At 43.9% G+C, this 13,933-nt stretch overlaps 1 protein-coding gene across 4 annotated transcripts in view; it reads right to left on the bottom strand.

The window, feature by feature from the left end:
• The window catches only part of LOC141917661 (transmembrane protein 161B-like), a 106,210-nt gene extending 94,097 nt beyond the window's left edge, over positions 1-12,113 (bottom strand). For 2 of the 4 annotated variants that reach the window (XM_074811031.1, XM_074811034.1), the window contains exon 1: positions 11,862-12,113. In XM_074811031.1, coding sequence (XP_074667132.1) covers positions 11,862-11,909 — 48 coding nt within the window. In that variant the 5' untranslated portion in view covers positions 11,910-12,113. Of the gene's footprint in view, positions 1-9,246; positions 9,361-11,838 lie in introns of all 4 variants that reach the window. The other 2 variants (XM_074811032.1, XM_074811033.1) reach the window with 2 other exon arrangements.
• Between the last annotated feature and the right edge of the window lie 1,820 nt (positions 12,114-13,933).

The following is a 13,933-nucleotide window of genomic DNA, read 5'->3' as shown; positions in this document are numbered from 1 at the left end:
GAGAGAGCGCATCAAAACTTTAAAAGCGCTTTGGCAAAAACAAAAAGGGGGAGAGGTCTTGGCTGCTGCAGAACCACTTGCAAAAGCGGTGTATGTGTTAAATTACTTACGGCTCACAGGTGATAGGGAGGAACCACCAGTAGTAATACATAGTATGGGTCTGAAATCCGGTATAAGCCGGTGTGGAGATGGTGCTTTTGCGCAGTACAAAGATGTTGCTATGGGAGAGTGGAAAGGACCTGTGGAACTAACAATGACGGGTCGAGGCTATGCCTGCGTTATTACCGATACCGGCACTAGATGGGTTCCGAGTCGATGGGTGCGACCCTGGAAAAAGGAAGTTAAGAAAGATGAAATGGAAACCGAATGAGATATTAACTTGGAGCAAGGGTTATGTTTGTGTTTTCACAGATGCCGGCTCTCGCTGGGTTCCTGCTCGGTGTGTTCGGCCTGTATTGGAACCTGCCTCAGGGTGAAGGATGGGTGGTCTCACAACCAAGTACCACCGCAAGCCCTGAAAATCCGTTCTCTACGTGCTTGGTAGAAATACCTGTGGATACATGGCCGAACCCACTGCAGTTTTGGCTTAGCAAACAAACTAAGGCTACTCCTTTAGCTTTAAGTGGTCTTTTAACTGATGCTGATAGTGTCAGACATGCTACGTTACAGAATAGAGCTGCGATTGATTTGTTGCTTCTAGCGCAAGGACATGGTTGTGCTGAATTTGGAGGAATGTGTTGTATGAATCTATCCGATCATTCAGAATCTGTTTTTAAAAGCATTCAGCAATTGAAGGATGGAGTCAAACGCTTAACAGAAGATGATGGCTTGGACTGGCTGACAAGGATGTTTAAAGGTTGGGGATTATCTGGTTGGTTGATAACGTTAATCAAAACTGTCGGAGTAGTCCTTTTGATTGTAGTGACTGTGCTCTTAATGTTGCCTTGCCTTATAGGCCTTCTGCAAAGGGCCCTGCAGAGGACTGTCGGTGCAATGTTTTTAACACAGGAACAAAGGGGGATCTGGAACGCTCAAAAACAAAAAGGGGGATTGACTGTGGCATCGCTGGAGAACAACGGACATGTGAGCGATCCAGACCGAGGGGCCTCACTGTAACAACAGGCTGCAGCTGTGTTCAAGGACATAAGCAAGGCCGAGATGGCCTGAGAAACTACATTCCTGGGCAAAAGATAAAGAAGTTGGACTGTTGAAAACAGGGGGTCTACCTGGGGGGAGAGCAGCGCGTGGACACCACACTGGGACCAATCATAGAGGGCAGAAGGGTGCATGAACAAGTAGCTTTAGCCTATTAGCAATAAGATAGCGGCGCGTGAAGCTTGTGATAGTGTATAAATTGCTGTGTAGCCTTTAATAATGTGGCATCAACTTGATCACATTGGTCGTCTAAGTTGTGTCCGGGACTTCCACGTCTGCAGAGTTGGGCCACATCAAAACAACCAGCAGGTGGATCAAGCTGCTAAGATTGAAGTGGCTCAGGTGGATTTGTACTGGCAACATAAGGGTGAATTATTTATGGCTCGCTGGGCCCATGACTCCTCAGGCCACCAGGGAAGAGATGCAACATATAGATGGGCTCATGATTGAGGGTTAGACTTGACCATGGACAGTATTGCACAGTTTATCCATGAATGTGAAACATGCTTCAGTCAAGCAAGCCAAGCAGTTAAAGCCTCTCTGTTATGGAGGACGATGGCTGAAATATAAACATGGGGAGGCCTGGAGAATTGATTATATCACGCTCCCACAAACCTGCCAAGGCAAGCACCATGTGCTTACAATGGTGGAAGCAACCAACAGGTGACTGGAAACATATCCCATGCCACCACCCAGAACAGTATCCTGGGCCTTGAAAAACAAGTCTTATGGCAACATGGCACCCCAGAAAGAATTGAGTCAGATAATGGGACTCATTTCTGAAACCACCTCATAGACACCTGGGCCAAAGAATATGGCATTGAGTGGATATATCACATCCCCTATCATGCACCAGCCTCTGGGAAAATCAAACGATATAATGGACTGCTAAAAACTACACTGAGAGCAATGGGGGGGTGGAACTTTCAAACATCAGGGCACGCATTTGGCAAAAACCACCTGGTTAGTCAACACTATGGGATCTACCAATTGAGCTGACCCTGCCCAATCAAAACTTCCACATACTGTAGAAGGGGATAAAGTCCCCGTAATGCACATGAAGAATATGGTAGGGAAGACAGTTTGGGTTAGCCCTGCCTTGAGCAAAGGCAAACTCATCCACAGGATTGCTTTTGCTCAAGGACCTGGGTTCACTTGGTAGGTGATACCGAAGGTTGGGGAAGTTTGATGTGTACCTCAAGGGGATTTGATTTTGGGTGAGAATAGCCAGTGAATTAAACTGTATTATGTTAATTGCTAAATAACCCTGCCACTCTATGTCATCACTACTACAGTTGCTATATGCCATATCAATGGTATTACAGTAAGAATTACCCAAATCACTGAAGGATGGACTTTGATGAAACCGAGCAAAATGCAGCAGTGATGGAACTTGTTATAGACTATCTTGCCAAAATGATGCAAGTTAGGACAAATTAAATTTCAATTATTTATTTTAGCAAGCGGCAATAAGCAAAACAGCGCTGGGCGGCCGGGGAGTCCCTGCTCCACCAACGGCGCGCACCCACTTCCCGAGGGTCCGTCTTTTTTATATCCTCCGCCTTCCGGTATCGGGTCTCTCTGAGAGGTGTATCCTGCGTCTGCGCACTTTGCAGCTAGGGGGTCGCTCCATCCGGGTCTTCCTCACGTCACCAGCTTCTCGTATTTCCTACTTTCCTGAGAGTGGCTCACAAAGTCTTTGTTTATATCTTACAGAATATAGACACTACCCCTTTTTTTTTTTTTTTTTTTTTTTTCTTCTTCTTCCCTTTGTCTTTCTCCCCTTTGTCCTTCTTCCCTTTCTCCCTCTTTTCAGTCTTTTGCCTAGTAGGAGTCCTTGCTTCAGCATTTCAACTTAGATAAGTACTTACAGTCAGTTAGTCGTTACACAGTGTAATAGTTAAGATTAAGCTTAGGCCAACATAGTTTATGGAATAACATGTCACGAGCTCCCAGTATCTTCAATGGAATTTGATGAACAAACAGTTTACTGTCTATCACAGAACTTGAACTGGCTTCAGCAACTGGCACCCAGCAACCTCCTCAAGATTGACGTCTTCAACCTGCAGACCATTGGCCACACCAAATACACTAGCCACGAGCTCTGGATGCAGCATGCAACAATCTAACACCCTACACCATCTCTCCTACCCTGAAAGACTGTTACAACAGATGGAGCCCCAAAATCATGGATTAGATGAACTCAATGAACACGTTAGAAGGATGGCCCATAGACTAAGGGAATGATATCTCTGTGTGTGTATATATATATATATATACACACACACACACACCCCCCAAAGACAGGGAAAATGTAGGATCTGGGCATGATGTAGATCATATAGAATAAGGGGTGGATAACGTCCTGGGTTTGGCTAGGATAGAGTTAATTTTCACAAGAAGCTGGGAGGGGGCATAGCCAGGACAGCTGACCAGGATATTCAATACCATATAACTCCATGCCCAGTATATAACTGAGGGAGCTGGCCAGGGGGAGGAGGGATCACGGCTCAGGAACAGGCTGAGCATTGGGTTCCAGGTGGTGAGCAATTGCATTGTGCCTCACTCAATTCATACATTCTTTTATTAGTATTATTGTTATTATTATTTATTCTCTCCTTGTGTTGTCCTATTAAACTGTCCTTATCTCAACCAACAAGGTTTTACCCTTTTCTTTCGATTCTCCTCCCCATCCCACCATGGGGGGAAGAGTGATCAAGCACTTAGTTGCTGGTTGGGCTTAAACCACGACAGCCAGTACGTACTTACATGACATTTATATGCTCATTAATACACACTGGAAAAATCTATACCAATCCAAACTATCTCAAATTACAACACTAGAACATAGTATAACGCTATGGTGAAGGATAGTGTCTGCTCTTTTCTTTTAAGGGTATCTGGCCAGAGGAGCCATAAACAAGAACACACAGATCAACACATGATAAGGAAGGTTGTGATGAGAACATAGTCATTCACACTAATTGGTAAGTATGTGTGGAATGCAAGAAAGTTCATTTTTTTCAGTTGGGAGGATAAGGGAAGGGAGGGGGACAAACACAGAGACATAAAACCTGACAAATTAGCATTAACAAAGACAATAATCAGAAACAAACCTGGTCAGTCACACTAATGGGCTATCAAGAAGCTTCAGACAAAGCTGGGACTTTGTAACCAATAAGGATGCAAACCTGAGGGTCCAGGATTTTGGAGGCGGGGGTGGGGGTGTCAATGGAACTATACCAGATGATGAGGGAATGTGCAGAGGAAGGAGAAACAGAAAGGAACAAAGAAGGGGGGTAGACAGAAAAGGTTATAAAAGCAGCTAGTTGTATCTAAAATGGGGACAGTCGGTATGCTTGTCTGGCTGAGCCCTGCACTTGATCACTACAGTCTGTCCTATCTTCTTAACTGTCTCTCTGTGTAATCTCACTCTCTATCCCATGTGCATGTGTGCTGCAAGGACCAAGTGCCAACTACTGGTAAGACCTGTGTGTGAGTGAGTGAAATGTGGTGCCAACTACTGGAGTCAGACCAGGGGTGTAGTCACCCCACGGCCTGTGGTGTCAGCTACTGGAGCAAACAGGGTCTCAGTGCCAGCTACTGGAGTAAGTGGGGGTCTCTGCCTCCAGCCACTGGGGCAGAAATAGTGAGTGAGTGAGTGAGTGTGTGTGTGTGTGTGTGTCTCAAAACCCAGCTCCTGGTGAGATGAGGAGCTAGGAAATTAAAATAGGATATAGAAATTAGGCACTCAAGAAATGAAGGTATAACTTAGTTTAGAGATAAAGATGGAAGACTTAGAGATCAGGCTAGGGGCTAGAGGCCCATTAGTTAAAAGATAACTAAGATTGAATAGGATAATAGATCATAGTTGATGGGTCAGAGAGCAGAACAATATAGAAACCTTGATTAATGGAAGCTGTGAGGGAACGCTTCCTGATGGAATAGGAAGACAGCCCTAAAAACTGGTCAAAACCAACCCTATGGTCCGGCCCGAGTCCAGGAGGCTACAGAGACTGCGCAAGGAACGGAGGTAAAAAGTTCAACAGTGAGGAAGAGGAGCTACTTCATCTCGGCGACCCCAGCCCACGACCACCGGGACACACTGCGCAGGCGCGACTAGGAGGAGACCGGGGTGGAACATATGAAAAAGACTTTCAGGCTCATTATAATACGAAGCGGGGATAGGTCATGCATATGTATAGGCGTATTATAAATATGTGATGCTTTGTAGCATAAAGCCAAGACAAGGTGCCACGAGAGATGCGCACGTTTGTGGTGGAGCGATCCCCCGTGCGTCTCAGCGCTGAATAAACATACCTACTTTATAACCTTATAGGTTGTGGAGTCGTGTTTCCGCGAGTCACTGGGGGGAACTGCTGCAAGGAGAGCGAGGGGCTCAGTGCCAGCGGCTGGAACAGTACAACAGGTCACAGCCCACATACCTGATGCCAACTGCTGGGGCAGGGGGCAGAAGGCAAATGTTCATCTTCCCCAAACCTGGTGTGTATATGTATTTACTAGCAAACTTCAAGCTGGACTAGCTGGTGGGGGACCTTGGGTCTGGGCTGGGGTCTTAAGCCAGCAAGGGTCCACACTGTTATGCCCAGGGGACTTGCAAATGTTGAGTGCCTATGGGAAGAGTGTGTGAGTGCTGTGTGCTTGCTAGAGAGCAACCAACCAACCAGTTGGACTAGCTGGCGAGTAGGGGACCTGTGAAGTGGTTAAGAGGGTCCAGGATTCAGGCAGGAGTACCAGAGGAGCTGTGCCAGTACTTGAGGGATCCACAAATGTGTGTGTGCTTTCACTAGTGAACTCCTATCTCTACCAGCCGAAGAGGAGGAAGGGGACTTGGCTGTCTATGCTTATGTTTTACATGAGTCCTATATGTAGGTGCTGTTGATGGCAGCATCTTCTCTGTGGCAATCTGTGTAACCAGCTGTGTCAATGTCACATGTCTGTCTGTCTCTGGGCTACCTGCTCAGCTTTGCTACTGGTTGAACCTGCCAATGGGAAAGCAGCATCCACATCCCTGAGCACACCAGGCTGGGCTCCAGCAGCCAGGCAGAAGGGAATCCTGGGCCAGAGTGGCTGAAGGAGACAGCCCCACTCTTAACATCCCTTAAGACACAGTATTTTTTTCATACACAGCCACAAAATACAGGGTTAATTTTAATTCAAGCTCTGTCTAGATCAAGTCTCCTATACACTTTTAAGGTTTCCTGTTACCACTAATATCAGTTTAGCTCCACAGGCACTAATTTCAGGAACATAATGCAGATTAGATATTGGTAGCTACCAGTATTTTATATTCTATTTGACACAGTCTAGATTAGAGGACATACAGTTTAGAATCTAGCCAGAAATCCACAACTTCAAAGTTATTAAAAGTACTTCTTTACATCATGAACTGATTTAAACAACATGCAGAGCAAAGATAACCAAGGCAAATAGTTTTATGCCAAGACACCACATTAGTCTCTCCTCAATTTTACTTTGCCTGAGGTTATTCTCCCACACTTGTAATACAGTAGGTCAGGCTTTTCCCCCATCCTCCAAACATTTACTGTATCACATACCCAGATCTTGCAAATAATTCAACACCTAGTTTTAGACAGGACTTTAAAACTACTTGCTCACTAATAATAACCATCTCCACCACTGCAAGATGACAGCCTTGATCTAAAGGCAATAGTTGTAAGCACCAGAATTACTCAGAATGGTACAGTAGCAATATAAATGCATGCCTGAAAAAGTAGTTAGTAGAATCCAATTTACAACTTCACCTCCAGAAATGCAGTGCCAACTACTTACTTTCTGATGTTGTTGTCCCAAATCTGGGTTCTTCACCTGGTGTGCAATGCCAATCAACACACTGAGTCGAGATATTTGTCTTTATTTCTAGTCTGCAGAGTAGGGTGCCAGGCATCTAACACCAGCCAGCACACCAAACACATCAAGCATTCCTTTTTTTATAGTAACAAAATGCAGCTAATTGGTATTCTCAAACTTCCTTATCCACCTCTCACCCACCCTCACCATACATACACATTTTATCTCATGTATAAAACATTTTGGGAGGTCCCCTAATTAGCATGCTCATTATTCACAAGTGGATGTGTATTTTAGTATTATAATTACCTAAGGTTATGAAGTGCTAAGGCTTGGACAACAGGCCCAAGCCAGAGTTGACCTATAGATGAATCCTGTATATTTTATAACTGATAACCATTGTGCTAGTAGGTATTGTACTAAGTTATAGCAACCCACTTATGCTGGTGTAAAAAGTGCTAAAGCATTGAAATACTGCAGCCTGAACAACAGGCCCCAAGCTGAAGCTGCTAACTTAGCATGTAGTCATTAGTGAAATATGTAAGCTCACTAGTGAAAGATGCAGCTTAGACAGAATACAATCAGTAGTGAGGATGAAATGCTGAGAAAATGTATCCAACTTTCCTTTCTCAGCCTGAGAACCCATGTGTTTGGCCTTGTTAGAAACTCCCTTGGTCTCCCCCCCTCCCCCCCCCCCCCCCGAGCCCTGGCCAGGCTTTGGGTGGAATCCAACAGGAGAATGAAACCAAATATTTTCCACTCAAAACAAAGGTCCCAGTTATTCTGGCTTGCTGATTTTTAGCACATAAGGCTGGACCCACTCACAGCGACTTTGGAAGCCTCACCTACAGATGGACACACCGCGTAGGATTTCCCACTTGCCAGGACAGGCTCTCCAAATCCTCGCTGTAACCGGGGCTGCCCAGCGACTGCGGGTCTGAATGATGGTAACGTGTGCAAGTGGTGATGGATCTTTCTTAATCACTATTCTCTCTCTCAGGTAGTAATGATTTGATGCATTACCCTGTATTTTCCTATTTGTTTGCTTTAAGTGCATTATTCTGTGTTTTCTTACTGCATGTTCTCTGTATTACGCTGTTACATTACTTGGTTATCACTAGTAAAACACGCCTGCTCTTTTCACTCTGGTGTCCGAGTTTAATTGGTATCCCTAATCAGCAAAACAGGTTACTATAGGATACACTCTTATCTTGACTTTATTCCAAAATCGTGCACATATTTCTAAGTCAGCAACCATAAAACTGCAAAGCAGAAATTTACAGCTTATCTCAGGATTTTCCATGCTGTCTGTTCAAGATTAGGTACTTTCCAAGGTTTTGATGTGACCAAGGTTAGATGCTCTTCCATCAGTTACACAAGCCTACATAGTTGCTCAATTTGGAGTCTTTGTAACTCTTAACCCTGTTCTTTCAACATCAATTTGACAAGTCTTGTGTAAAAATCTTGTGCATTCTAGTATCCTGTAGATATATTCTATAGCTATTAATTCAGAGCACATCAATTTTTTTTTTCAATAGTAGCACACAAACATACTAAAAAGGCCGTGAATTTTCAAGGGAGAAATGAAAAAGCTTTTGTATTAGCAACGATCAGCAAGATCTCTAGGAGAATATAACAAATACTCATCTGGTACAGTCAGAAAAGCACAAAGGCATTTGTGAAGTCTAGAAGCTAAATGAATACAAAATATTTGAAATGCCATTTAATCAGTAACAAGTTATTGCTCTTGCTATTAGACTGGACTTTTCTACATGCAAAACCTTTGCTCCATATGTGTATGTGCATGCTCAAGCTGTGCTTGGAAAACAAGACAGCACTTGGCTGAAATGCAAGTGTAATTCAAAATTGGCTACTACATCACATAAAATATTGTATGGGATTGCCAAAGAAAAGAGAGCTCACTGTATTGAGTCTTAAAATGAATGCTTTCTGTGAAAAGACTACTTTTACACCTTGAGGCAGAATGATATCTGATACGGTTGACAATCCGATATTTAAAGGCTCTAAGGCAGTTACAAATCTTACTGTTTGTAAGTATCCATAAAGCTAGCTTCAGGAAAGACACCTACATCAGGAGGCCTCCTCAAAATTTAGAGGTGTTTTGTTTTCATAACCAAGTTTTTCTAAATTTGTTTCTTGCTTCCTACCACTGTTTAAAGCACAGCAGAGAAGAAAAGAGATGCATAAAGCGGCATCAAGAACACACAAGGAATTCAAGACTACCATCAAACTGCTCACCTTCATGGGCCTTTCCCACCTGAAGGTCACTTCTTTCTTGACCAGTGTCTTTCCACATATTCAAAGGAAGGTCATGAACTGCTAGATGGAAGCAATCAACAGCAGCACAACTCCCTTTGAGATAAGGTGTTTTGTTTAAAAAGAAAATTACCTTATAGTCAATCAACTGCATTTTAACAGAGAGAGTCCTGCTTCTTTTTTCACTGAGGTTCTCTACACGTAAAGATTATAGAACTCTCTGCTAGTGACTACTTAACAAATTAAGTTATTGCTGTAGAAATCTCATGACCAGAACAAATGCATTTTTAAATTCACAACTACCATTACCATTGAAGCAACCAATATATAGTGTCCATTATGCAGAACACTAATATACATTTAATGTATTATTGAGTTACAAGTAGAACTAGTCCAAAGAATCTGGTCTACAACAATGGGAAAAAAAACAAGGTGAGGTTATATTATTACTATTACAAAATTTTTAAAATCCAGTTTACCCATATTTCCCCAATTAACACATGAACAAGAACTATGGAAGCTATCACTCTCCAGAATATTTACTTTTTAAATCAAAAGTTCTGTGATTACAAAGATCATTCCAAATATAAAGAAAGAATAGTCTTTAATGCCTCTGCTGAACAGTCTAAACATGGCCTTAGATAGTATTAGGATGTTTGCGTAGAATTTAAATTTGTGGGCATAGTAACTACACAGATAAGTCCCGATGGCCACAACTTGGAAGAGTGTAGCTAGCAAATTATGTTGATAATTTAATTTATAAACCTCTTAATGCAAAAGAAAATTATGAACATTTCATTCTACTCTTGATTCGGAACTGGAGAACACAGTCTTCAAGCAGTAGACCATCACAGATAACTTTTTAATTTTCCTTATATCATGGAATCACGTGCAAGGATTAATTGTTCATACTTCCAGCAACTAGTAAAGAAGATTGGTTCTGATTTTTCAAGCCCATCAGACAACAGAAACAAGCATTCAGTTTCGGATTTTTTTAAATAAGGATCTACATTGAGTGGACAAGCTATTTGCCCACAACCTTCCAAAGCCAGTTTCTAGTACAGTGCTTGATGACAGCACCCATGGAATCCTACAAACAGTACAAGTATTTGAAAATCTTTTGATTCTATATTCTAATGCCTATAGGAAAAAAAAGAAAAAAATACATATATGGAAGAGAAAAAAAAAAGAAAAAACCACAAACCACCCAACAGCTACACATTCCTTTGCAGGTTCCTAAACATATATAAGTAAGAGATATGCAAGTAGAATCAGGCCATTAAGTATTTAACTATTATGACATTCTGAGTAAAACCAGATTTTTAAAATCAAAGCAGAACTCTAAAGTGTAGTCCCTAAGCAAGACTTTCATCATTTGAACACTAGCATCAACATAACTAAAATGACATATTGGCATTTACATCCATATGGAATGGAAATATATGTATTAATAGCACATATAAAATGTGCTTTTTATACCAGTAGTATAAACTGTAGCCCTAGGGTGCCCAATATATCTCATATCTGGCAAGTATATTAAAAGTGGACCCAACCAACCCTGGTGTTGCAAGTTGTAATTAACACCTAAATACAGAATTCAACATATCTTTATAGTGAAGGAGGCGAGTTCATAAAATATTCACATCTCCACTATTTAAACTAGAGATATCTAAAAAGCTTATATCATCAGTAGCAACTACACCAGTCAAACTTCATTCTTCTGTTTCTGTCTGTATTACAAGAAGCTCATTTTCAGTGAGTTATGCCAGATGCAATAGCTGGTGTCTATGCCAAGACATCTATTTTTAAGAAGTCAACTGAAGCTGGATTTCTCATAAATCCAACACGTTTAAATACTTCCAGAGCATATACTATAGCTCTGAAAATGAACTAGTAATAATGCTAATGCAAGCATTTAGTAAAGCTTTTTAGATATATTTAAGATAACAGCTAACTCAAATCATTAAATGCTCTATTCTTTCTTGGCTATATGGGGTGTGAATATATATATACACAGGTATGCATGTTTTTATTTAGAAAAATGCATCTTAAACCTGATACAGACCATAAAATACAGCAATTTTGTCTACTGACTGGAAAAGAACCAAATTTGAAAATAACCACTGACTGTGACATAAAAGCATATCAGTATAAAGTCGTTGTGAGACTGAAAACAGAACAGTATTTCCCCAACAAGTACTAATAACAGAGACAAACTATAACACTTGGGGGAGGGTGGGGGGGGGGGTGGGGGTGGTGTTAGGGGTTATATTTTGTTTCCCCTCTGCTCCAATCATTCCCAAAACCATGAGTTGTTACCGAAGCAAAGGCCAGGGGGGGCGCAGGACCTCAGCCCTAAGTCACAAGAGAGCAGAGAAGCGAAGAGGGCCCCTACCCCCGGCTCACCACGGAGCCAAGAGAAAGATCCATAAGCGCCTCTCACCCATCCACCTCCTCCCAGTGGAGAAGTTACACTCTAAGAGACCCAGTCGCGCAGCCACAAGCCTCCTCCCAACCCCTGCGAGGTCCGAGTCCCCCAACCAGCCCATACACAGGGGCTGTCCTCCCTCTCACCATGATGCTCAAGCCGCTCTCACCCGCCGCTGCTGCTCCAGCCGACCGACCTCACCCTCCTCCAAGCACATAAATCCGCCGCTCCGCGCCACCTCCACCGTAAGCACCCAAGCATCCACCAAAGAGCCACCACGTACTAGCTCCCACTCGGCTCACACCTCACCTCACAAAGGTCACACCAGGACCCCACCAGCCAAAGGCCCAACTAAGCTGCCCTACCAACTGCCTGCGCAGACGGGACCGTAGCGCGCAAAGGCTGCTCAATATTAGCCAACTCTGCCCCTGCCGTTCACCCCCCCACATATGGAGAGTAACTAGACAACGAAAAGCACCCGTCAAGGAATAAAACAAGCAAATTTCTAATCCTCTCCCCATGAGGCACAGCAAATGTAGCTAGTTCTGCGTAGGGCGGTAGTGTGACCCTGACCACATGACATGGAAGATCACCAGAGTGCTGACCTCGCAAGGGTGACCGAGGTGTTCCTCAGCTCCACTAAGAAAGAGCTCTGGGGGCTGGCTCGGTCCAGTGCGCCGCGCCGCGCCGCGCCGCCGACCGTAACAGTGGCCCGGGAGAGGCAGCCCGGCTGGTCGGCCCAGTTGCTTGCAGGGCAAGCAGGTAGGCGGTCAAGGGGTGGTCAGGAGGAAAAGGGCAACAATACATCCTGGAGAAGGAGAAGTTTGCTGAGAGATAAATGCTAGTCTGGCAGAGTTTGAACTGAAACCGCAGATCAGCAGCTTGTAAAAAGGAGTGAAGAGGAGGCTGCTACTGGCAGCCACTTCAGCTGTAGAGCAGAATGGCACCTCCATGCACGGGCCCTAGCACAACCCGGGCAGGTTAAGTGGAATGGCCGAGGTGCATGTGCAGAGACATCGGGGTCCTCTCTTGTGTCTTGGGTGTAGCACAGTGGGATAGGAGTAGGATGTGCCACGTGTCTGCTTGTGTTGCTGAGGGTGGTGATGGTTTCTTCCCTCGGCAAGGCAGTTGGTGTGATACAGAGAAATGATTACTTGTTTTAAGACTTATTTACTTATAGAAAACCACTTAGCAACTTATTTACTTACTTCTAGCAAGTTATAGTATTACTTATAGTATTTTTGAATATTGCTAAGAATCCTGCTTGCCCAGACTGTTCTGTGGAATTTTACCAAGGACTGCTGTGTCCATCAAAACAAAGCAGTTTACTGTGAAAATCTACCAAGAACTGCAGTGTTCAGCAAAATATCATGTGTTTGTCCTTGAGGAACAGATGTGCTCTAACTAGTTGGGGCTCGGTAATGAGTAAAGATAGCCATATACGGATTGTAGAAGTTCCATTGGTTCCCTTAAATAAGATAGGATGAGTAAACCGGCTGAAAAACATTTTTGTTGTTCAAGAAATTGGCCAAGAGAATCTGTGCATGCTCCGGGGAAGAAAACAAGGTGAGAAAGACTACGAGCCTTCCTCCCAAAGCCCCCCGAAGACGCCCCCCAGGAGGCAATGCGCAGGTGCAAAGAGAACATAAACTGCTGACACCAGCCTCTAGAACTAACCCAGCCTTACTCATGCATATGTATGTTTGTGTTATGTAATCCAATGAATATGTATATCCACACTCTCTAAGTTTTTGGTAAAATGTGCTGTTGGTGTGCAAGCTTTGTGGAGAAATCCCCTTGCACCCTGGCGCCGGAGTAAACATACCTGCGGTATAACTCTATTCGAGTTGTAGAGTCTGTTTCCCGCAAATCACTTGGCAGCCCAGATGGGACCCTCTCTGTCCGGCTGCAGGACCGCCTGAGAGGGGGACGCTCCAGGCGCGCCCTGAGGTTCCTTTCTTGGAGAACCTCCCTCGCTCTTCCGATCTCGGCAGGGGCAGACAAGGACCATCTATCAGCGGATCAGGTATGTTGGAGAAGGGACAGACCTGTAAGTCGTGAGGAGACGTCCTACGCAAGGTAAAGAGCCTTTGTGCTCGCCCCTGGGGTTGGGGTTCAAGTCCACAAGTGGTGGTGGGCCTGTGGCTGGCAGGGTGGTTTCGACACTCTGACCACATTGGAACCCTAGGTCGACTTGGGTACTCCTAGGACGGGGGTACGGGAGTGGTGTGGCATTGCCGT

The sequence above is a fragment of the Strix aluco genome, chromosome W (assembly GCF_031877795.1).
Source record: "Strix aluco isolate bStrAlu1 chromosome W, bStrAlu1.hap1, whole genome shotgun sequence".
NCBI lineage: Eukaryota > Metazoa > Chordata > Aves > Strigiformes > Strigidae > Strix > Strix aluco.
This window is presented reverse-complemented; position numbering and strand designations above follow the sequence as displayed.